This window comes from Bufo gargarizans, chromosome 5 (genome assembly GCF_014858855.1).
Source record: "Bufo gargarizans isolate SCDJY-AF-19 chromosome 5, ASM1485885v1, whole genome shotgun sequence".
Taxonomy (NCBI): domain Eukaryota; kingdom Metazoa; phylum Chordata; class Amphibia; order Anura; family Bufonidae; genus Bufo; species Bufo gargarizans.
This window is the reverse complement of record NC_058084.1, coordinates 344,368,821-344,394,509: the sequence shown is the minus strand read 5'-3', so window position 1 is coordinate 344,394,509 and position 25,689 is coordinate 344,368,821. Positions and strand designations below refer to the sequence as shown.

The following is a 25,689-nucleotide window of genomic DNA, read 5'->3' as shown; positions in this document are numbered from 1 at the left end:
TGCGGACCTACCATAACTCCAAGGCCGCGGGGCATCCTGGAAAGAATCAGCTGTCCTGGGCTGTTTCACGTCTGTTCTGGTGGCCTTCTCTACGTTCCGACATCGCCGCATATGTAGCGGCATGCTCCGTTTGTGCCCAGAGTAAGTCCCCTCGGCACCTTCCGTTGGGCCTTTTGCAACCCATAGCCACCGGGGAGCGCCCATGGTCACACCTGGGGATGGATTTCATTGTGGACCTCCCTGCATCCCGAGGCCATACGGTCATTCTCATGATTGTGGATCGGTTTTCCAAAATGTGCCACTGTGTTCCTCTCAAGAAGTTACCCTCTGCACAAGAGTTGGCCACGATTTTCGCCAGGGAGGTCTTCCGGTTGCACGGTTTGCCCAAGGAGATTGTGTCGGATCGGGGGAGTCAGTTTGTGTCCAGGTTCTGGCGCGCCTTTTGCTCCCAGTTGGGGATTCATCTCTCTTTCTCCTCGGCCTACCACCCTCAGTCCAATGGGGCCGCAGAAGGATCCAATCAGGCCTTGGAGCAATTCCTTCGTTGCTATGTCTCCGATCACCAAGACAATTGGGTTGACCTCCTGCCTTGGGCTGAGTTTGCCAGGAACACGGCGGTGAACTCTTCCTCTGGGACGTCTCCCTTCATGGCCAATTATGGGTTCCAACCTGCCGTGTTACCGGAGGTATTCTCTCCCCAGGATATTCCGGCTGTGGAGGATCACCTTTCCGTCCTACGTGCTTCTTGGGTACAGATCCAGAGGTCCCTTGAGGTCTCTGCGCAGCGCCAGAGACTCCAGGCTGATCGCAGACGAGCGCCCGCTCCTTCCTACCAGGTCGGAGACCGTGTATGGTTGTCCACCCGCAACCTCAACCTTCGAGTGCCCACTCCCAAGCTGGCGCCTCGCTTTGTTGGTCCCTTCCGAGTGCTTCGCAGGGTAAACCCGGTAGCCTATGCCCTTGCGCTTCCTCCTGGCATGCAGATCTCCAACGTGTTTCATGTCTCCCTGTTGAAGCCATTGGTGTGTAATCGTTTCACTTCCTCGGTTCCTCGGCCTCGTCCGGTCCAAGTGGGCAATCGTGAGGAGTATGAGGTGAGCAATATCCTGGACTCACGCCTGGTCCGCGGTCGGTTGCAGTTTTTGGTCCATTGGCGTGGTTATGGTCCAGAGGAGCGTTCCTGGGTTCCCTCCGCAGATGTCCATGCTCCTGCCTTGCTCCGAGCCTTCCACGCACGCTTCCCTCAGAAACCGTTCCTTACTCCGCGGAGGAGGGGCCCTTGAGGGGGAGGTACTGTCATGGTCTTACCTTCTTGCTGTTCTCCTTCGTTTGACATGTGCTGGCGGCCATCTTGGTTTCTGGGTTTCTTGTAGCCTCCCACCCTGCGGCTTCTCCTTCCCACTGGGAGGAGCTGGATGCCTAGCTCATATATATAGGAGGTCTGTGGCTTCAGTTCCTTGCTTGGTCCTCCTGTGTGCACATGCTTCTAAGACTGCTGCTGCTTCTGGTTCCTGATCCTGGCCTCGTCTGACTACCCCGCTGGTTCCTGATCCTGGCTTCGTCTGACTACCCTTCTGGTTCCTGATCCTGGCTTCGTCTGACTACCCTTCTGGTTCCTGACCTCTGGCTTCGCAAGACCCTGCTCCGGTTTAGCCAGCCGTTTGGACTTCTGCTTACAGCTTGATTTGCAATAAAGCCTTCTTATTTCCACGTATCTCTTGTTGTACGTCTGGTTCATGGTTCCTTGACAATACTGTAGTTACCCATAAGTGGATCAGAGTAACGTCCCTGCAGTATGTGACAAATTTTCAAGTGTCGAATAGTGACAGTGTATGCCCCTAATGATGAGCAGAACTATTCAAGTTGGGAATGGGACTGCGCAGGAGAGAGGAGACAGACTCAGATGAAACAGCTGAATGACAGCTGCTCATTAAGACCCTGTGGGTGAACAGTTTTTAATTGAAAGATCCACCAGGTCTCTCTTTGTAGGATCTTTTGGTCCCAGTTGCCTCCCCTGTTAGGGGATGGGACAGCCTCAATACCCATAAAACGGACTTCTGAGTAATTCCCGCCATGGACCGAGGTCACATGGCGTGCCAAGGGGGTATCCTTGTGATGACGTAGGTCCCCCAAGTGTTCTCCTATCCTCCTGCGCAGCTCCCGCTTGGTTTTCCCAATGTATTCAAGGCCGCATATACATTGTGCACGATATATCACACCTCTACTCCGACAGTTAATAAACTGCTTAATGGTGTGGGTGTGATTGGTCACATGACCAGTAAAACTGTGTCCCTGTTTGATGTAGGGGCAGGCAACACACCCACTGCAATGGTAGGAGCCAATTGGGGCTCTCAGCCATCCAATCGATGCGGTGCTGGCACCAGAGTAGTGGCTATGTACCACATGATCCTTGATGTTACGCCCCCTCCGATAAGTGACTTGGGCAAATGGGGCCACCATTTTTGCAATATCTGGGTCGAGCAGGAGAGTACTCCAGTTTTTCTTGAGAACCTCCTTTACCTCTTCAGCCCCCCTGTCAAAGGTGCCTATCAACCGTATCATTTTGTCCTCACTTATGGGTCTCTGTGGATGTAGCAGCCCTGTACGATCAGAGGCGAGTGCCCTCTGGTAGGCTTTTCTCAGGACACAGTCAGGAAACCCCTTATCCAAGAATCTTTTGCGAAGGTCCCCCGCCTGTTCCTTGAACTGCCGGATGGAGGAACAGTTCCTTCGCATCCTCAGGTATTGCCCTGTAGGGATGCCTCGCTTCAAGGGGCCGGGGTGGAAACTCTCCCACTCCAACAAGGAGTTTGTGGCCGTGGGTTTTCTATAGGTTTCTGTGAGGAGTTCCCCCCCCCCGGTCCCTTGTCGACCCGAATGTCAAGGAAAGGCAGGGAGCCAGTGGACATCTCATATGTGAACCGTAATCCGAGATGGTTAACATTGAGAATGTCCACCAGATCTCGGAAGGTGCCCACCGACCCCCGCCAGATAATAAAGATGTCATCAATATATCTGGCCCACATCACCACAGGTGTGGTGAGTGGGCTAGGGGGGTCGGTGAACACCAATTCCCTCTCCCACCAGCCCAGGAACAGGTTAGCATACGATGGGGCACAAGGGCTCCCCATCGCGGTGCCCCTGAGCTGGTGGTAGAAGGACCCGTCAAAAACGAAGTAATTACAGGTCAGAGTGAACTGCAATAGCTTCATAACAAAGGCATTGTGTTTAAAGAACTGACAACCTCTTGTGGCCAGGAATTCTGATGCTGCCCCCATACCCAGATCATGTGGGATGGATGAGTACAAGGCCTCCACGTCAATGGAGCCCAGGAGGCAATCATCCTCCAAGGTAATACCTTCCAGTCTACCTAGAAGGTCGCTGGTGTCTCTAGTGTACGACGGCAGCGCTCTGACAAAGGGGGCCAACATCCGGTCCACGTACACACCCACATTCTGGTTAAGACTATTGTTCCCAGAAACAATGGGGCGTCCTTTCAGGGGCACAGTGCCCTTGTGGATTTTTGGTAAGGAATAGAATGTGGCAATTTGCGGGTGCCGACATTCCAAAAAAGCCAGTTCATCTAGGGAGATCAAGTCTTGATCTCTCGCTTCCCTCAATATCAGGTGGAGCTGTGCCTGATACTTTTGGGTTGGGTTATACTTCAACTTTTCGTAGGTTTCACGATCCGATAGAAGCCTCAGACACATCTCCCGATACTGTGGGGTGTCGAGGACTACGATGTTGCCCCCCTTGTCAGAGGGCTTGATCGTCACACACTTCTCGTTCTCAAGACTCTTTAATGCAAGATGCTCCTCCCTGGTGCAGTTGTATTTCCCGTCAGGTATAGTCACATGGTCAAGGTCAGCGAGGACCTGTTGCAGAAACACGTCAACACAATTGGGATCACCAACCAGTGGCATTTTGGTGCTTTTATTTTTTAGCACCGTAAACGGACCTTTCCCGTCCACCGGATTGCTATCTGCCAGACTAAAGAGGAGATGCACGTCTTGCAAAATATCTAATGGGACGCCTAGTTCCCTACTTTCGCGTTTATTGATAAGAGCAAAGTGTTTTGACCAGCGCAATTTACGAACGAAAAGATGAAGGTCTTTAACCCAATTAAACTGATTAAATGGAGGTGTCGGGACAAATGACAAACCTTTACTGAGAATTTTTATTTCGGGTGTTGAGAGAGTTTTTTTGGAAAGGTTGAGGATCTGGGTGGGAGGTTCAGGCTGTGGACTCAGGCTTTGTGTACGGGATTCGGGGGGATATTGATATCCAGAGGTGGTTTTCTGTGTCGTAGATGATATGGCACCGCCTGTTCTAAAAAATCACCACTTCTACCGTCCCAGCTGCCTCTGCCTCTCCTACCTCCTGATCTACCTCTTCCTCTCCCTCTTCCTCTATTCGGTCTCCCTCCTTCCCTCTCTCCCTCAGAGGCTTCGATATCACTTGAAGAAGCGTCGGACTCAGCCTGTTTCCTTGGGATAACTGTACGGTCTAGGTTGGTATAGACTCTATTATCCCGAAAGTCCTGGAGGTCACGGTTATATTGCTTATGTTTACGCTCCTTCAAGTGATATTCGAATTTATCAATGGTATTCTTAAGCTGAAGTTCTTTGCTTGAAAAGCTGGCAGCTTAGGTGCGTGTCCTTGCTCAGGAGGCAAGTCCTGTCTGTTGCAGCTGGTGACAGTTGAAGGATGGAACTGAGCATGTGCTTCCGTCTCAGTGAGCAGGACAGAGAAATTAGAAAAAGAGCGAACAGCAGGTGGCGCTGTACCGATAGGTTTCACTGAATAACTCAGTAAGTTGCTATAATACATTTTAATTCCATGTAAAACAAAACAAGCAATGCAACAGCTCTCTGCAAACCAAATAAAGTACAAAATTGCATCATAATTGCAAGTGCTATAATAATAAGTTAGTGGTGCTTGGCAAATCATTTTGTACAAAATTATTTAAGCCCGTCTGCCGCACGTAAAGGCGATCTCAAGTTAGACAGGTTCCCAACACTAAATTCTATCTGTTATGTGCCATGTCGGCTACCATATAATTCAGCGAGTGTAGGTTCCACATGCATGTTGGGCCTGCTTTAATTTCTGTCATTTTTGGTGCCAAAATGGCCTCCATTATATCCAAGGAAAGCAGGTACCAACATGCATGCCGGCCCATCTCCACACCACTCCTGGTGCCAAATGGCTACCAAAGACTGCAATGAGAGTCCACAAACTATCTCTCTCCTGGTGCCAAATGGCTTCCAGTGAGTGAGGGGGAGAAGGCCATGGTCATATGGTAGCCCTCGTGGCACATAACAGGTAGAATTTAGTGTTAGGAACCCGTCTAACTAGAGATCGCCTTGACGTGCGGCAGACGGGCTCAAATTATTATGTACAAAATGATTTGCCAAGCATCTCTAACTTATTAGTATAGCACTTGCAATTATGATGCAATTTTGCACTTTACTTGGTTTGCAGTGAGCTGTTGCATTGTTTTGTTTTACAGTGTTGTTCTCAGCCGTAGCAATGTGCCCCTGCGCTTTGGGATTTGCTGACTGACCCCCTTTTTTCTTTGCATTTTAATTTCATGCAATTACAAACATATTTAGATCAAGGTGCTTGGTTTGAAAACTGTAGAATATTATTCCTGGGACAACCCCTTTAAGCGTATGACCAAGTTACATACAGCTCTTCCCCTATTGTTCACTGCTAGTGATATGAATTTGATCCTAGTGATATACCTGGTGCCACTAGGATACACCAATGTTTAGATCTGCACCAGCTTGAGAGCTACCATGCAACCATAACTCAGGCAACACTAACCTAACATACTGGAGCTGTTCTCCAATCAACTCATTTTGATGAATTTAATATAAAAAAAAAAAGTAAAACCTAACTACAAGTCAGAATACATCACCTACATGGAGACAGTCTTAATTGGGTATTGGGAATGAAAGAACTGCCTGCATTATTAGAACACAGACATTTTTACCATGCTTAAAAGACTGTAGTTTGGCACTTGAATTAAAGAGGCCATAGAGCATCAATAAATAAAACCGCTGCACAATTCAATGGAGCTGTAAATAGCTGTCATAAGAAAAGGCACACAGCAACATACTTTTTCTCCTTTTGGTCCAGCTGTCCCTGGAAAACCTGGAGGCCCCTAGTGATAGAAATAAGAAATAAATGTCTTACATCATTTGTATATGAAGGTTCTGTACACTACTTTGAGGTCTTAGCTTGAAGAATTCGAACGAGAGATAAAAAGGATGAATCCTTTCTGTAGAAGTAAACTCTATCACATTCTTATCTCTTACCGTCCAATCATAATCTTATTCGGAAGATTAACATTACACACAAGTTAAATTAGAAAGATAATGGAACTATTTAGGTCTTCAGATTTATTTCTCTATAGTAATAAAGGCGGCCGCTTTTTCTGTTGCTCCCTCCACTTGCATGCCTATACTCATATGCGCAAACTCTGATGACATGATGGAATGGACTAGCTTCAGTACACCAACAGCTTCACATATGCAAACCAGGAAAACTTTTTATATCATAGCAGTTGAGTGACTTGTTTTGAATTCAACTCCTTTGAATGGAGAGAGGTAAGTAACACTGTTGCTTGATTTACTGATATTTTAAGAAATTCAGCACCATGGACAGGTAAACTAAAGGGTACTATGAAATCAATGCATATATTAAAACCTAATTTCTCTCAGCAAGTGCACATGTAACAGGTCAGCCAGTTTTATAGATACAAATTGCTGAGAAAAATTAGGTTTTAATATATGCAAATGAGCCTCTAGGAGCAACGGGGGCGCTGCCATTACACCTAGAGGCTCCGCTCTTTCTGCAACTGGCACAACCTCTACACTTTGATTCACCGAGCCAGGCAGTGAAAAGTCATCATGCCTCACCCTGTCAATCAAAGTCCAGAGGGCGCAGCAGTTGCAGAGAGAGCAGAGCCTCTAGGTGTAACAGTAACGTCCCCGTTGCTCCTAGAGGCTCATTTGCATATATTAAAACAACATTTCTCAGCAATGCGGGCACATATGAACATGAGACGAACACAGGCGCCTTCAGCTGCCAAGCGCACATACAACAGGTCAGCCAGTTTTGTAGCTACAAATCTGCTGACAGGTGCCCTTTAAATCTTAAAAAGAAAAGAATCTTAATTATTTTGTGTATGAAAAAAAGTTTTAATTATTTTGGTCATGAAACGAAACCTTCCAATGTCTCTTATTCTGTGTGTTTGTTAATTAGCTGGTTATATCACCATATCCCCTATCCACAGGATAGGGAATAACCATTAGATTGTTGGGATTCTGACCCCTGGAACCAATACAGATCATGAAAATGGGGGCCCTTACAGAGCTCAGCTATTTCCAACTGTCCAATAGAGATAAATTGAGTGGCAGTGCGCATGCTCACCCATTATAAGGCCCCCGTTCTCATGATCGGTGGGGGTCCCATGTGGTCTGCCCCCACTGGTCTAATAGTTGTCCCCTAGGGGATAACTTGGTATAACTGGAATACCCATTTAAGAAATGTTTTATTTGTATTATGTTTTACGTCCCCCTCATATACAAACCTGAGCTCCTGGAGGTCCTTCTGGCCCAGGTGGGCCTGGAACACATAAAGGTATTGTAGGATTCAGAGGTGAGTTTGTGTACTCCAGGTCATATATCTTTAACAAAACACAAAAAATAATATGTTTTAAGATTATCACCATAAATCTGTGAAATTTAGCACAGATAAACATCCTCTTTCCAATAGTAAACAGTCAGAACATCACTTCCTCCTGATAATATCTTCTCTACAGTGCAACCATTTCCATATTTGCACTGAGGATGACTATTAACAAGCAGAAACAGTTCTGTGTGAATTGAACTAAATGGCTCTAACATCTAAGGATGTGTCTGTGCTATAACTTTAGATGTCTAGTTTGCCAGACTGGTGAGGAGGCCTTTCCAAAATGTATCTACCAAAGACAACAGGGCATATTTCCTAACTGAAGTGCCCCAGAATTATGTCTCAGATTGAGACTGAATTCGGGTGCACATGCCATGCACCACACTCCTTGAGTTCTTTAGATACTTTTTGTGCTTTGATAGACACGGGAGTATGGCTTTGCAGAAAAGCAGCACGGTTTAAGATGCACCAATGTGCCTCAACATTTTGACACAAAGAAAGTTAACCAATGGTGTTATAAGGTTAGATCAGTGTCTAAAATGCACCAAATTTATCATACAGTGTGAGCCACTGGGAACAATTTGGTACATATTTGTCTGGTCTAAGTTTACACCGTCTTAGTAAATCTGCCACAATTTGTCCTGCTTCTTCTGTAGATTCATGATAAACATCAGTTTTGCAGAAATTATAAGCAGAGCATAAAAAGTTTAGTAATATCAGTCCAGGACCCTAACCTGAAGTTCTTGAAATGTGTTCCTATTTTCAATCTATATATATATATATATATATATATATATATATATACTGTACAGTTTATATCATTTTCTGTGATCCATGTCAATATTTTGTAGTTTTAATTGTCTTGCTTGCACTGAATGGCGCGAGCAGTTGTAATCCCACTTTGCTGTCTCTATAAGCGAGATGATGGCAGGTAATTTTGAAGAGGAAGCAGAGCTTGGCTGTTTGAAAACTAATAGGAGTACTGCAGGAGGTCACTGAAGTAAGGTGTCAGTACTTTTTAATTTAAAGACATTGTAGGGGTTATCTTGGATTTTAATTATCTTGGACTGCCCCTTTAAGCCGCTTGGTGAACTTGTGTATAGCTTCATATCACAACCTATGAAACTCGCAGCATCTTGTGACTGTCACTGACATGATTTCACATATGTATGTTTTGTCATGACTGCACAAGGCTAATTGCACAAGGCTACAGTAAACAATGAAGCTAAAAAGTACAACCCAATGAACCCTGGAGAGAGGTTTCATTTTTCTGGAATGTTCTTCTGGAAAAGTAGCCTGTATAATGATCAATAAAGGCTGCACATACAGCTAATGAAATTCACTTTGTTCTATTTGCTAGATTGAACCAAGCTTTCAGTGGCAGGTTTCGCCTGAGTAATTATTTTCAAGGGCAGAACAGAAAACCTACCATATGAAGAATCACAGATTCCACGAACCGCTCATTGGAGTAGGATAATTGATTTTTCTTCTTCACTGATGCACTGTAACCCTTTCCTCATTTTTTCTATTACTGATATGTACTGTATATTTGCTATTCATTCTACATTGTATGTGTGTAACAAATACTTCACTGTAAAATATCTCATCAAGCAGCGTCAGACTGGTTTTCCTTGTGCAAGCAAGAGGAAATGATTCTGAGGACCCACTATTTACCTATACAGAAGATGCGAATGTCAACTTATTTGTTCCTAAGACCTTGCTGTTATCATTGCCCCTTGCTGTTATCATCTTGTATTCTGCAAAATCTAAAGGCTGGGCCCACTGGAGGGTTCCATGATACCCTGGTGGGCTAGTCTGACCCATTAGGGGTAAATCACACGCCATTTGCGATAATTTACATTTTTAGTTACACTCTAAATCATTTCAGTTATAAACAATTACATTTAAAGTCATTTTACCGGTGATACATTATCATCATATAAAGATTTCAAAACAAGTTTCTTATTTCTTCTATGCTGCATTAAAGCATACCATGCTGATTTAAATTATTTATCAGAATAAGCTATTGTGTGCATATATGAGTGCTTTCCTCTGCAGGCTCCTCCTCTAATTGTCAGTTGTCCCTAAGCTCAGCTCCAAAGTGGGTGGTGACTAGCTGCTATGATGTCTCCCATGCACAGCACACCCAGAGAAGAGGAAACCCTGCTCCCCTGTGTCTCTGTAACATACCCCCAGAAGCAACAGCAGAATGGAATTGAGGAATTTATACAGTAGTAATGAGCAGTGTTGCTGTAAATCCAGCATTGGGGTGGCATAGAAAATGTATTAAAGCCAGCAGCCTTTGTATGTGTACATTTCTGTGTTTCTCACTCTGCAGCTACTCTCCCTCCTCCTTATCCACAGATTTCTATGGTAGCATCTGTAACCTGATCTTTCAGTGAAGCTAAAAATCCAATTTGTCTCTCTTGCAGATGCAGTTCATCAGTGAATTGAGAGAGGATCATCACTACAGGAAGCCGGGGAATGGGGTAAGAAGTGGCTACTAAGTGCAAAAATCTTCATTTTTCTCTCATATATATAACAAAGTTTCTTCTCTTTGCTTGTACTATTGATTTATGCAAAGTTTGTTGACACAACCATGCCAGTTTAACCACTAAATTTGAAAGTTTTTTGGCATTAAATTGGCTCGATTTTGTAACTGCAAATGTAATTTTTTACAAACATAGAAAAGGTAAGAGGTTTCTTCCCTTATACAAAACTTGAAGTGGGAGTACGTATATGTATCTATGATTTAGTTTGTGTATATGGCCATATTTACAGCATACATTTCCCCTATATGTCATTTTCAGAATACAAGGTCAGATCTCCAAAGATTGATTTTGGAAAGGTTTTATATTTTTTAACCACATCAGGCTCTAAACTGGGCTTTGGTAAAATAAAATTAATAAAGCAGAGCAAAAAAAGAAAACAACAACTTTTATCTAGAGAACAAGGTCTCGTTTTGCGTCATCAGGAATGAACAGTTTACTTGTGTATTTTTGAAAGTCACACAGAAGTGAATGAAGAGAGCCATCACGCACCACCACCTCTCTGTACTTGGTAATGCAAGATGGGACCACATTCTGGAGATAGGAGCGGGTCCCAGAGAGGGACCAGCACTTATCAGACACTCATAGCATATCCTGTGGATATGCCATAAATATCCAGATGGGAATACTCCTTTAACAGCAACCAAAAAAACACACACACGTGTGTTTAAGCCTAGCTTTCCGGTCCCAGCTAAATGCATTGTGTTCCCATTTGATGGTATTATTGACTTCATTTGAGTTTACTGGGTTGATATACACTGGTTTAAGTACTTACTGTGCTTCTGCGTTCTCTGAAGAATGGTGGTGGTGGGAATATTGGTGGTGGTGGAGGTGATAACAGGCAACATTCTCCATTACTAGTTCGCTTCTTCTGTTCTAAAGAAGCAAAAGCTGTGAAAAGGAATTTGAAAATGTATCACAAAAAAAGGCTCTTTGCAAAATTCAGTCTACAAATTAATTCTCCACGAACAAAGGATAAACTGAGACTAGACGGGTATAGTAGAAAAAATGTACATATACTTTATTAAACAATACATAAAAAATCCATAATTAATTGGGTGATATATCACATCAGATAAAAAGGCGGACTACACCTGAGAGGACATAACATGATTACATACAAAGAAGGGGGCAATGAGGTCAACACTCAGCTATACCTCAGCTAAGGTTCACAAGTAGCTAGAAAAAGTGCAAGTGCATATCTCGAAGCTTGTAACATATATATAGATATATAGGACCTGTTTCACATACAGAGAGGTTCTCTACATATATCACAGATATCCACAATTGATGCTGATATATACGCATGTATCTCCACTGCCAGTGTATGTCCTAATTTGATGCACTGGCAGTGGAGATACATGCGTATATATCAGCATCAATTGTGGATATCTGTGATATATGTAGAGAACCTCTCTGTATGTGAAACAGGTCCTATATATCTATATATATGTTACAAGCTTCGAGATATGCACTTGCACTTTTTCTAGCTACTTGTGAACCTTAGCTGAGGTATAGCTGAGTGTTGACCTCATTGCCCCCTTCTTTGTATGTAATCATGTTATGTCCCCTCAGGTGTAGTCCACCTTTTTATCTGATGTGATATATCACCCAATTAATTATGGATTTTTTATGTATTGTTTAATAAAGTATATGTACATTTTTTCTACTATACCCGTCTAGTCTCAGTTTATCCTTTGTTTGTGTATGCTTATGTACACTGAGTGGGTATCTCACTATATAGGGTACGTCCCATCACATAGGATCACTATAAGTGAACGCAAATCTATGTGTTTTCTGTGACTGTTGTTTTCTAAATAAATTCTCCAGTAGCTGACTATAGTTTTCTATACAGTTAAAAAAGGTACACTGACAGGAGAAGCATAACATTATCTTGTTAAAAGGCACATACGGTATATTAGGCAGCAAGAGAACAGCACATTCTTGGTGTGTTGGCAGGCATTGTGGGGTGTTACATAGTGGGTAGAACTTGCAAGAAGAAAAAAGATGAAAAGTCCAGCTTCTGAAATGTAAACTTTTGTTCCATGCGGTAAAATTTCCATACACAGGAAGAATGGTACATGGTCTACGCGTTTCTGGCCTAACAATTACGGTCTTTACTCATGAGTAAGGACCGTAATTGTTAGGTCCGAAACGCGTAGACCATGCACCGTCCTTCCTGTGTATGGAAATTTTACCGCTTGGAATAGATGTTTACATTTTAGAAGCTGGACTTTACTTTTCATCTTTTTTCTTCTTGCAAGTTGTAACAGCCGAGTCCAGGCTGTGTCCGTGCTTCTTGATTGCTGGATGCAGGTGAGTGCTGCTTTTTAAAAAAAAATTAAATTAATCTTTATTGTTTTTTCAAAGTCTATACACTTCAACAATCACTTAATTGTATTACATTATAAAACGGCATGTCACTTAACGTATTATAAAACCGCATGCATACAAACATAACTTTGCATATTACCCACCCTCCCTCCCCAGCTGCTCTTTCCCCCCGGTTGGGGGAAAAAGAGAAAAAAAAAGGAAACATTCTCCCCCCCCTTGTACCCTCCATACACCCCCCCAAATCCCTCCCTCTTGTAGATACTAAGTAAAATTCTTCTCTGACAAGCGAGACCCTAGTCAGATTCTCCCATTCCCTGGCCGCAGGTACACCTCCTAGCCTGGAATAGGAGTTTAGAGGCTATGGCACGATGTTTAAAATTATCTATCTTATCGACTACCCCTAGAATACATATTTTTAACTCCCTAGGGATGCTAAACCCATGATATGCCTTTATTTTTTCATTTACCTTCCGCCAGAAGTCTTGGATCTTTATACATGTCCACAATAAGTGCACATCATCCACCCCTATCTGGCCACATTTTTTGCAGCTAAATTCTTTAGATTTATAGTATTTCATAAGGCTCTTAGGGGAGTAGTATAATCGATACAATATATTAAATTGGGTAATCCTATGAGAAAAGTTGTTTGAGACCCCATTTTTGGCTTGTATCGCCCTCTCCCAGAACTCTTCCCATTGAAACTTAAGAACATCCTGCCATTTGTGTATTACATAGTTAATTGCTCTTTTTTCTGTCTTCTGAAGTAACAGGGATTCATATATACTAGACACCAATTTCTTCCCTACTGTTAATTTGGAAATATTAACTAGAGGGCGTGGGAAGGTGGTAACTTGCGTTCCCCTTCCCAACGACCTCCGTAAGGCTTGTTTCAATTGTAGATAGAAGAAACTCATGTCCCTATCTTCTATTCCACACTAATTTTTAAGGTCCAGGTATGTAATAATATCTCCATCCTTCCATATTTGACCCAGTCTGAAAACTCCATATTTCCACCAAATTCCCTGTTCAATCAGCTTTAATTCTGTAAGTTGAGTATTATACCACAATAAAGTGTCAGTATGTAATCTGGTCTGTGGCCACAATTCTCTTACCTCTTTCCAGGTTTTGGCCCACAGCCCAAATATCGGTATTTTGCTAGTTTGCTGTTGTGACAAAATGTCAGCCTCCATTAATTGGAAGATGCTGCATTTGTCCAGCTTTTTATTGATCCCTGCTATCATGGTCTTATATCTTTGTGTATTGCTCTATATTAACATATTTCTGATACAGCCATAGAAAAAAATAGAGTTCCAGGTTTGGGACCGACAGCCCACCCTCTCTTTCGCGAATATGCAATATTTGAGCTCTTATCCGCTTTTTTTTTACCTCGCCATATCAGATCTGCCAAAAGAGACGCTATTTTCTTGAATTTTTTTTTAGGAATTAACACCGCCGTGTTCCACAAAGTGCAGTTCAAGGAAGGTAAAATACACATTTTCACTAGGGAAATACGTCCTGCCATTGAATCATATAGTTTTTTCCATACATCTATTTTCTTCCTAATTTCCTGAATTTACATGTTCACATTTAGCTGAACATAATCCTTAGAGTTAGGGGTTATCCAAATGGATCCCATGGATCACTAGCTAGGATTTTCCAGATATTTGACGATTATAACAAATATGCTGGACTAAAAATTAATTGGTCTAAATCGGCCTGTATCCCGATTGATCCCTTGAATAATTTAATACCGGGGTCATTGGAAATTAAGAGATCAGATGAACCATTAAAATATTTAGGAATTAGTTACTATTTTATAGTGGGTAGTGCCTACCAAAAGTGATCCAATAAAAACAACCAGTGAGAAGGTCACAGAATAAGCTTTTCTATACAATTAAACAAGGTATACTGGTATATTGTGGATTGCAAGCAGGACACTGTTTTGGCATCTGTCAAGTAAATTACCTACGGCTGCGTTTGGTGTATGCACTATGATCCTTCCTGAACATAAGTCAGAAACATCATGTGAACATAAGTTTAAATGATAAATAACTTTGACCACAGAACTTTGTATAAATCAATAGTACAGTTGAATATACAGAATGCAGTAATATATCTCACCAGAGACAATTGTGTTTTATGCCTCCAAACTAATCTAACAATCTCTGTCTCAATGGGCCCTCTCAATGGGCCCTCAAAATGGAGACCATTAGTGAGCTGACAAGTGCATCTCTCTGGCTCTCAAAATTGAGAATGTTAATTTGTTTATGAAGGCAGAGTTTTATTCACATGTACTACTGATTCCCCTGTATTACTAATAGGCCATTAAACTTAAAAGGGTTGTTCAACCCCGGGGGCCTTTTGGACAGATCCCCCAGTGTGGCCAGACCTGCAGATGGAATCATATTTACCTGATCCCCACCACTGGGTTACAGTTCCTTCACCCCCCCTGGGCCACTGCAGTTCTCAAGTCTCCACAAGTCAACATCTAGTTTGACGCGAGTCATGTTGGCACTGCAGCCAGTTTGTCTCCCATGCCTCATGTAACTGGGTGCCTAACTATCGGTGACTGACAGCTACCTCTAAATACGCACTTACAACATTACAACTTTCATGCAAACATTAAAGGGGTTGTGCAGCCAGTAATGCTAATGACTTATCCTCAAGGTAGTTCATCAATATCTGATTGATGGGGGTCCAACTCCCAGCACCATCGCCAATCAGCTATTTGAAGAGGAGGTGGCACTGGTATAAGTGCTGCTTCCTCTTCAAGATTACACTGTGTGTCGTCTTGCTTGCAGCAGGAGCATAGTATAATTACAAGTGCTCTTCCCATTCAAGTAAATGGAACAAGTACTTATAACACTGCGCCGCCGAGACTCCCAAGACGACGGGCAGTGTAATTAAAAACTGGAAGTAGAGCTCCTAGGAGTGCTGCCTCCTCTTCAAAAAGCTGATCAGCGGGGTGCTGGGAGTCGGACCCCCACCGATCAGATATTGATGACCAATCCTGAGGATAGATCATCACTATTACTGGCTGCACAACCCCTTTAATTCACCCAATCACTGATCTGCGTAAACATGCCACCAATCACCCAACAAGCAAACAAATTTATGTACTTTTATAAATGCTCTTTATGTGGCATGAAAAATCTTAATTTTTCAACTGAACATTGTCCTGTATAAATAGGGATGTGCTACAGTAATGAAAGTGTACATGCCCAAATGATTGCATCTATCATTGGATGTATTTCTGGAGTGTAATAATATTACAGGTTATAGCTACTAGAGCGGGGTCGTTGATCCAGGGAGTTATTCTGATTGCCTGATTGGAGTTGGGAAGGAATTTTTTATTCCCCTAAAGTGGGGAAAATTGGCTTCTACCTCACAGGGTTTTTTTTTTTCCTCTGGATCAACTTGCAGGATGACAGGCCGAACTGGATGGACAGATGTCTTTTTTCGGCCTTATGTACTATGTTACTATGTTACTATGTTACAGTGCCAATGATTCTTCCATGTTAGTTTAGCTAAATTGACAAGCCATATCGATAATTAAGCTCATTTCATGCAAAAAATCAGCCCGCATTAAAGGACCCTTTAAACTGGACATGAACAATATGACACTGCCAACTGTGAAATCTACAATATAGCAAACATCATGATATCAAAGAAAGCTCAATATGAATTTCTGGATCTTTTTTGGCAAAATCAGCTGTTTGCCGCAGGTGTTTGGATCCATGGAATGGACTCTATGATGAGCCAACCCTTTTGCGCTTTGATACTCTTCACGATGGTCACCTACTGGTGTGCCAGAACTGGACACTGTTTAGTACTTATCTTGGAAGCAGAATCATACCATGCATAGTCAGGGAAGTTCAAATGTCTTCCAGTCATCAATAACTGAACTCTGTCACGGGAGTCAGTATTATATTTTTAAGCATCGAATTTTAGTTGCTATGCAAAGAATTTCTCAGACATGGTTCCCTTGGCTGTTTCAGCTTACAGTCAATACTAGTGTCTAGACATGTAAAAGCCATGAGGTCATGTGTGAAGTTAGTGGAAAAAGCAGTGCTGACACCTATGGCCACCATTTCTTTAGTTTGTGAACTGTTGTCTTCTTTTCTGTAGCATGTGTCATCAGAAAATGACCTATTGTTTCAATCATGTTTTTGTGTTTAATACATTTTTTAGGAATTCATGATGATATTATTTTTAATTGTACATGGCAATATCTATATTTAAACAAAAAACATAAAATCCTGCAGTTTTCACACTGGCCACTAAGCCTAATAATAGGCGCCAAATCTTGGTCTGTACAGATCACTTTACTGCAGTTACCTGCTTATCTGTCATTCTATTCCTGCCTGTAATATCACCTCTGTGTATAGATCCATCATTCACAATAAGTGTTTGTAAAAGCTTGTCTATTCTTTCCTTGTACAATAACCTCCCAGGTCATAAAGCGTGCCTAGAAAACTCTCCCATAGAAGTCAATGAGACACGTTTTCTTTAAGCATTTAGTCAACTGTCCATGTATATACAAGACTAAATGAACATATTAAAGGCTATGGACACTTTAGAGGAAATATATCATAAAATGACCTATTTTTATAACTTTTCATATTGAAAAGTAACTGCGCTTTACATAAACTTTTGATATGTCAGAGTGACATTTCAATGGTTTCATAGGTGGGGGTCTGAGTGTTTAGACCACCGTCCATTGCTAAGATGAGGAGTTAGAAGTGCTCCTCAGCACTCAGATCCCCACCAATTAAAATCTAAAGTTTATGTAAAGTGCAGTTACTCTTTAGGTCACATTCACATAGCAGTGTAGTTTATGCTTAGTTTCTGCATGGATTGTCGGCCAGACTTTAATACATTTCCTTGCAAAATCTGCACCATTTTGATATGAAGTTGCCCCAGATTTCATCCTTTACATTCCAAAGGGCAAAATCTGCCCTGAAAATCCACACAAACAATTGACATTCTGTGGATTTCAAAGTCCACACTGCAGGTCAATTTAAGCCTGGAGAATGTCTACATTGTGTAGCTGGTATTGTATTACACAGTGGATTTTCCATATAAAAATCCAGGCATAATACACGTGCATGTGGCCTTAAACATATTTAAAAAATTATTTTCCATGTGGATAAGTGCCGTTCTTAACCTGCCAAGTGAGCCCAGACAACGCACACTTCCTGTTCTGTAGAGATCATCTCATTATCATCACATACAGCATTACAATGAAAGGTAATGCTTACACTAATAGGTAGCAGGGTCAGGATCCGCCACTGACAATAGGTGATGACCATAGCTCACCCCCTCCCCTCCTTGCACAATGACCTCTGCACAGGTTACACAGAATACAAAAGCTTCCCATAGAATATAATAAGTCATGATCAGACTGGCACTTTCTGTAAACAAAATTATAAACTCAATGACCGGCCCTTTATAAAATATCCCAATTTATTATAATGCAACATATACCGCTCAAAAAATGATAAAAACCATATAGCCCTATAAAAAGAAAACATCAAATACATATAGGTCAAAATAAATATAAATTAAAATTCACATAAAATCACGGTCCCTCTATCCTGTTGCAGTGCGGAGCTCTCGCACTGTTCAATACAATCAATGTTCCATAGCGTTATTCTGTGCACAGGTATAAAGCTTGCTGCTTTCAATTGTATGGCAGTCCTGGTATCTATAATACCCCAAAATTCTCCAAACAGCTTTTCAGATTTATATCACAGTGCAAATATGATCTATCCAGCTTGAGTGTGAAAAAGATATCGGTGTCTTAACGCAAACTCGATGTGTCAGCTGTTTGCAACATACATACTGTACGTGCATATGCGCCTTTTGGATTTCTATATTCACACATACAGGTGTCTGTGATCCGACCCGCGCTAGTGCCGGCACTTTCGTAGTTTCAGTGCATGCGGATTGTGAACAAGGGGACGCTGGATATAATCTGTAGCTGCGGATGGCAGTTTTGGAATAGTACGATGGCTTTATCCTGGGTTTCTTCAGTGCAAATATATAAATATCGCTATGGTGCAGTAGTTACAGACGCGTTTCGAAACCAAGACGGTTTCTTCCTCAGTGGTGCAAAGCTTTTACAAACACTTCACTTTCTATAAACGAATGCATCAAACATCTCACAGCAGCACCCAAGCCAAAATGGCTTGCCCAGAAAAAAAAAAACTGAATACAAAATTCCAATTAAAGTATAAAACAGACATATGAACATAAAAACAAACATTTTATTATATATTTTAAATTAGTTGAAAAAAAATTCTGGGGAATCTTTGAGAGAGTAACTGCTGTACTTTGGCACAGTATTCAGACAGTTTACAAAGTGTAGATTTGTAGCTGTTTTATATATAATATGACACCACTACTGTACATTCACTTCAATGGAACGACCCCTTCCTATGCACGTGAATAGGAAGGAGCCTTCCCATTGAAGTGAATGGGATGGAAGAGGTGTTCAGTGCAGCAATGAGTAGGTACAGTAAACAGTAAAAAGAAGGCAGCGCTTGTCCAAGCGCTGCGGTGTCTTCAAACAGCTGACCAGCGGGGTGCCAGGAGTCGTCGCCCTGTCAATCTGATATTGATGATAGGAAGGCTGTAATGATCCTATAGACTGCAAAATTATTGCAGACTACGGTATAGATGATCAGAAGATCACATGTTCAAGTCCCTAAGAGCACTAAAAATTACAGTAAAAAATTAAAATTAAAATTAAATTAAAGGAAAAAATATAAAAAATCAAACCAATCCTTTTCCTAATTTTACATATAAAAACAAATAATAGAAAAAAATAAACATAATTGTTATTGCCGCATCTGAAAATGTCCACACTATAAAAATAAAAAAATATTCATCCCACATGGTGAACATTGTAAGTAAAAATGAACGATTAGTATTTTTTTTGTTGCCTTGTCCAGCAAAAAGTTGCATAAAAAGTGATTAAAACGTGTATGTTCCGACTGCATCCTATTTGCAGGAACTAAAGCTACCAGTGCTGTCATCAGCAGAGAAGGAGTGTTTAACTGCCCCTATATCGCTAGAGGAAGTTAAGAAGGTTCTGAAATCAATCCCCAAAGGGAAGAGCCCAGGACTTGATGGTCTAACTGTAGCTTATTACAAAAAATTTCTCCCCATACTATGCCCTCAGATTGTCTCTCTCTTTAATTCCCTACTGAGCGGCACTCCACTGCCCAAGCAGTCTTTTGAAGCCCATATCACGGTTTTGCCAAAACCGGGCAAGGACCCGAATCTACCATCTAGCTACAGACTAATCTCTCTACTCAACGCTGACGTCAAATTATGGGCAAAAGTTTTGGCTTTCAGAGCCTCTTCTTTACTTAAAGGTTTGATCTCCCCGGAACAATCTGGTTTTGTGGGGGGCAGGGAGTGCAGGGACAGCACATTCCGGGTTATACTTGCTCAACAATACGCTTTGTCCCATGGTCAAAGTATTACCTTCTTAAGTACTGACGCTGAAAAAGCCTTTGATAGAGTGGACTGGCAGTTTATGGCAGCCACTCTTAACAAGTTTGGTTTCCCTCCTCAATTTGTGACCGCTGTGCTGTCCCTGTACTCCTCTCCCACAGCGAAAATTTGTATAAATGGCAACCTTACCACTCCCTTTGACATCAAGAATGGGACCCGACAAGGTTGCCCATTATCGTCTACTCCATTTATCTTATGTTTAGAAACTTTTCTTCAGGCCATTAGACAGGATAAAGATATACAAGGACTTAGTATTGGTCCTCAAATGCATACAGTAGCGGCGTTTGCCGATGACATGCTTTTATTACTCTCGAATCCTAGGGTAGCTTTCCCTGCACTTCTTAGACAGTTAGAGCGTTTTGGGGCTTTGTCTAACTTCAAAATAAACTTAGCCAAATGCGTAGCTTTAGGTGTCAACACCCCACAATCGACCATAGCTCATCTTAAAGCAAACTACCCCTTCCAATGGAAGACAGACAACATTACCTACCTTGGTGTCCAGATAACGAAAAACCCAGATCAACTCTTCTCCCAGAATTACCCTAAGCTACTTGATGATATTAAACAACAACTGAAAGATCTAAAAATTCCCTTTTTAACATGGTTAGGGAGGAAAAATGTAATTAAAACCTACATTTTACCTAAACTACTGTATCTGATGCAGACACTACCAGTTGCACTACCTCGTCAGTTCTTGGCGCAGGTTAGGAAACTTTTTTCCTCTTTTGTCTGGAATCAAGCCAAACCCAGAACTGCATACAGGAGACTGGTGCTACCTAAACACAAAGGTGGTTTTGGACTGCCGGACGTAAATGGTTACTATAGGGCGATTCAAATGAGGCTACACTCGGAGATAATAAATCTTAAAAACGATAAACTGGGCTGTCAGATAGCCAGGAAGCAGCTAGGGCCCAAAGGGCTAGCCCTATTATGGGATATAAGTGGTAAACCTCCATGTAAAGAATGGATCCCCATTTCGCTGACAGGCATGGTTGATTCCTGGTTTAAATTATCTAAATTCCTGCACCCCACCAGCTTCATATCACCTCTTACTCCCATTAGATTATTGCCTTATTTACTTAACGCAGACTTTAGGGATAACATGGGATTATGGGCAGCCTTAGGGGATGTAGCAGTAGGTGACCTGTTGGTAAAACGTCAAATTCCCAATTTGTCATCTTTGAAGGCCACCTTTGGAAGGGTTCCCTGGACCTTGACACATCACTCGCAATTCACCAAAGTATGCATGCAATATTTGAACAACACCTCTAGCAATTATACCCCCACTTGGTATGATGCGATTTGGAGTCAGTCAGTGAGCAGTAAAGGCGCAATCTCCCGATTTTATAATAAAATTTTGGAATTTGGTCCAGACACCAGATCTCTGTTTGTTGAGCAATGGGCTAAAGAGATGGATCTCACTATTGATGAAGTCACCTCAGAAAGAATACTTGCCCATTCACATGGCTATTCGCGTTGCATAAAAATTCTGGAGAATTCTTTTAAAATTCTTAAAAGATGGTACAAGACTCTCGATAAGTTGCATATCATTTCACCCTCATTTTCTGCGAATTGCTGGAGATGCGGTGAAGCTAGAGGAACAATGTTCCATATATGGTGGTCCTGCCCATCAATAAAGAGTTTCTGGGACAAGGTGTCTAATAAGGTGCAAAGTATCTGCAAAATTAACTCGCCTATTACCCCATTAGTAGCTATTCTCAATCTGCCTGATTGCAATTATAGATTAGCAGCACACTCACTACCGGCACAATTGATTGCAGCTGCTAAACTGCTGATACCAAAATATTGGTTATCCAAGGAGATACCTAGTTTGCGAGAATGGATGTGCAAAGTCCAGGAATTATGCCAACTTGAGGAATTAACTAGCTGGGAATCCTTATCCCATGATAAGTTCTTAATGACATGGGGTAAATGGAAGGAGTGGTATAAATCTGTCCCTGTGGGAGTGTAGAGGGAAAATTTCATTTATACCCTCTGCAGTATTATAGGTGTTCTGGCTATACATTCTGGTTACTCGGGATCGAATTGGCCTATATAAGTCACTCTGAGATTTTTCTATGTGACAAGCAGATTGTATTTTGTTAGATGCATATGGTTGAGCCGTGTACCTGAGTCAAATGTGAATTCTAGTCTGCTTGTGCCTAGATCCGCATTTTATGTTTTTGACTACGGTAGCATACCCTTGCATGTATCTTTGTCATGTGACCAGCTATGTTTATTATGGAGCAGTTGTTGTTCTTAATTACTATCTTTTGATATTGTCTTACTATTGGCTGACAATTGAAATAAAATAAAGATTTGACAAAAAAAAACTTGTATGTTCCTAATGGTACTAATAAAAACTACAGCTCGCCCTGCAAAAAACAAACCCCCACACAGCTCTGTAGACTGAAATATCAAGGAAATATAGGCATCAGAATATTTTTTAAGTAGTAAAACATAAATACATTTGGTTTTGCCATAATCATACTGACCTGTAAAACACAGTCACCGTGTAATTGTAGTGTACAGTAAACAACATAAGATTACCCCCCCCCCCCCCACACACACACACACACAAATTAAATGGGGTCATTAAAAATACAAATTGTTCTGCAAAAAAGCCATCATAAGGCTATGTTAATGAAAAAGTTATGGCTCTTGGAAGGCGGGGAAGAAAAGACGAAAATGCAAAAATGAAAGTTGGCCTGAGGTTAGTGTATAATATAATATTATACATAACGGATCCGTCCCGTTTCTGTTATGCAGGAGAGGACTCCCCTGCATAACGGAAACGGGACGGATCTGTTTTGCAGGCTATAGACTTCTATTATGACGGAATGAATAACGGAATGCCTCTAAAGGCATAGAATTGCGTTATAGTCCGTGGTAATGGAATCCATAACGCAATTCTGCTTTTACCACCAAACGAAGCGTAAACGAATTTCAAAATATGAAATTTGCTCATCTCTAGATACAGTATATACTTTAAAGGAGTTGTCTCACTTCAGCAAGTGGCATTTATTATGTAGAGGAAGTTAATACAAGGCACTTACTAATGTATTGTTATTATCTATATTGCTTCCTTCGTGGTTGGATTCATTTTTCCATCATATCATACACTGCTCGTTTCCATGGTTATAACCACCAACTAATCCATCGGCGATGGCTGTGCTTGCACACTATAGAAAAAAAATCACCGGCCTATTTGGTGGCTGGGACCGTGGGAGCATGCGTAGGCTGGTGCTTTATCCTATAGTGTGTAAGCACGACCAGCACTGCGGGTGGTCATAACCATGGAAACAAGCAGTGTATAATGTGATTGAAAAATAAATCCAGCCGGCAAAGGAGGCAATATGGATAATAACAATCCATTAATTAGTAAGTGCCTTCTATATAATAAATGCCATTAGCCAAAGTGAGACAACCCTTTTAACCATTTTGTCATTTTATCACCTAATTTGTTAAATGTATATTTCTGTAGAACAAGCTTTATTCAGATATCTTTCTAACCATTTCTAATGCTGTCTGTGTGCTTCTCCTTTATACCGCAGGTTGCTGAAAAAGAAACACTATTCATTAGAACTGATGCACAGAAGATTGGGCATCAGTTCTAATAACTTGTATCTTGTCCAGACAGAACTGCTTGATTGTCAGTCATTTTCGTGACAACACAAGATTCATTGTTCTCTTCTTTGTTTCTAGTAAGGTCCTGATACTTTTCGCAGATATTCTCATTAAATACTTGCACATTCATATACCCTGCGCCAGCTGTCCTGAAGGCTTGTCTTCAATTCAAGTGACTCATTGACTTATGTGGACGCTGGTTGACTGGCTGACCATTCTGAAGAGCGGCTGCTGACATAACATCACAGGTGTCTTTCCTACTTGGGAGCAGATCAAAACTAATAATAAACAAGCTCAGTGATACACATTACGTACTTAATACCAACACTACTTCGCTCCATTCATTATTTTCCCACACTCCCTTGGACATCCTGCTTGTATTAATTTCCCTATGCCCTTACTGAAGAGAGTGACTTGAGAGAGGATTCTTGGCATAAAACAGTGGAGCAGAACTGAGCTACAGCCAAACAACACAACTTATTTAACCCCTTCCTGACCCAGCAATTTTCCATTTTTGTTTCTTATTCCCTGCCTTCTCGGAGCCATAACTTTTTCATTTTTTCATTCACATAGCCGTATGAGGGAGGAGGGCTTGCTTTTTGCAGGACAAGTTGCACTTTTTAATGGCACCATTTAAAGGGAACCTGTCATTAACTTTATGCTGCCTATACTAACGGCAGCGTAAAGTAGTGACAGATGAGTTTATTTCAGCGGTCTGCCATTTATAAGCTAAAGGTAAGTGGTTGCCGAGAACCAACATCATAATCATTGGAGCCCAGGCCTGGAAAAGAGTCACAGCCACCTGAGAAGAGCCATGGCTATTCATGAGCTCCTGCTGATGACTGACAATCTTCTTCCTAGTTTTCTCTTTCTCGAACTGACAATTATGTGCAAGTTGGCAGAGAAAGCAGGAGCTCATGAATAACCATAACTCTTTTCAGGTAGCCGTGACCCTTTTCCATTCTCTGGGTCAGTATGATTACAGCGATACAAAATGTTTACATTTAGTTTTGTACTTTAGCATTTGAAAAAAATTTAAACTTTTTCTTTGCATCACCATCATCCGACTTTTTTCATATTTATGTCTACAGAGTTGTGCGAGGGCTAATTTTTTTTCAGGGTGATCTGTAGTTTTTATTGATAACATTTTGGAATGTGTATGACTTTTTTATAATTTTTATAAATAAAATTGCTGAGGTTTTCTGTTACGGTGTTCATCTTATGGTATAAAAGCGTTTATATTTCAATAGATCTGGCATTTTGGGGCATGGCATTGCTAATCATGTTTATTATCTTTATTGTTTATTTTTATTTTTAATACGGGGAAAGGGTGCGATTTAAATTTTTATATTTTTTATATATTTTAAAAAAAAATTCTCACTATATATTCACTTATTTAAATCCCCCTATGCAGTCATCTCCCACAGACTGCAATGATTTAACACTGCAACCTATGGGGGATTCAGTGTGTTTCTGGAACTTAACTATGGCAGGCCTCAGAACCTTCAGAAGACCAGAGGCTGCCATAGCAACCAAATGGCTTCCTCGATCTTAGCATAGGGGAGCTGTTTGGAACCTGAGAGCCCAGTGTTACTGGGATTTCCCCACTCGAATGCATTGGTCACAATTGACCACAGGATCTGAGAGGTTTAAAGTCTGTGATCGGCCTTCGGGTGTCTACTGTGTAACTGAATTTAATTCGCCGTCGCTTCCTCTTGGGGGAGTGAGGAAGCGACGGCAAAACGTACGTCGGGGTGGTGTGTCTCCTGATCGCTGGTTGGTCTCCCCACAGTTGTGTCCATGTATGTGTGTATTTTATGAGGTTGCTCAAGTGTAATATTGTGTTGGGGACTTGTTGTTAGCACTCCCGGTCGGGGGTGCAGGCACATGTCTCTACTACACAGTTAGGGCTGTTTCACACGATCGGATGCCGTGCGTGACATCCGCTGCGTGAATG

General features: G+C 41.7%; 1 protein-coding gene across 3 annotated transcripts in view; it reads right to left on the bottom strand.

Moving 5' to 3' along the window:
* The window catches only part of COLQ (collagen like tail subunit of asymmetric acetylcholinesterase), a 118,466-nt gene that overhangs the window by 58,945 nt on the left and 33,832 nt on the right, over positions 1-25,689 (bottom strand). For all 3 annotated transcript variants that reach the window (XM_044293816.1, XM_044293814.1, XM_044293815.1), the window contains exons 2-4: positions 11,023-11,138; positions 7,598-7,693; positions 6,122-6,166 (exon numbers count right to left, since the gene is read on the bottom strand). In XM_044293816.1, coding sequence (XP_044149751.1) covers positions 6,122-6,166; positions 7,598-7,693; positions 11,023-11,138 — 257 coding nt within the window. The remainder of the gene's footprint in view (positions 1-6,121; positions 6,167-7,597; positions 7,694-11,022; positions 11,139-25,689) is intronic.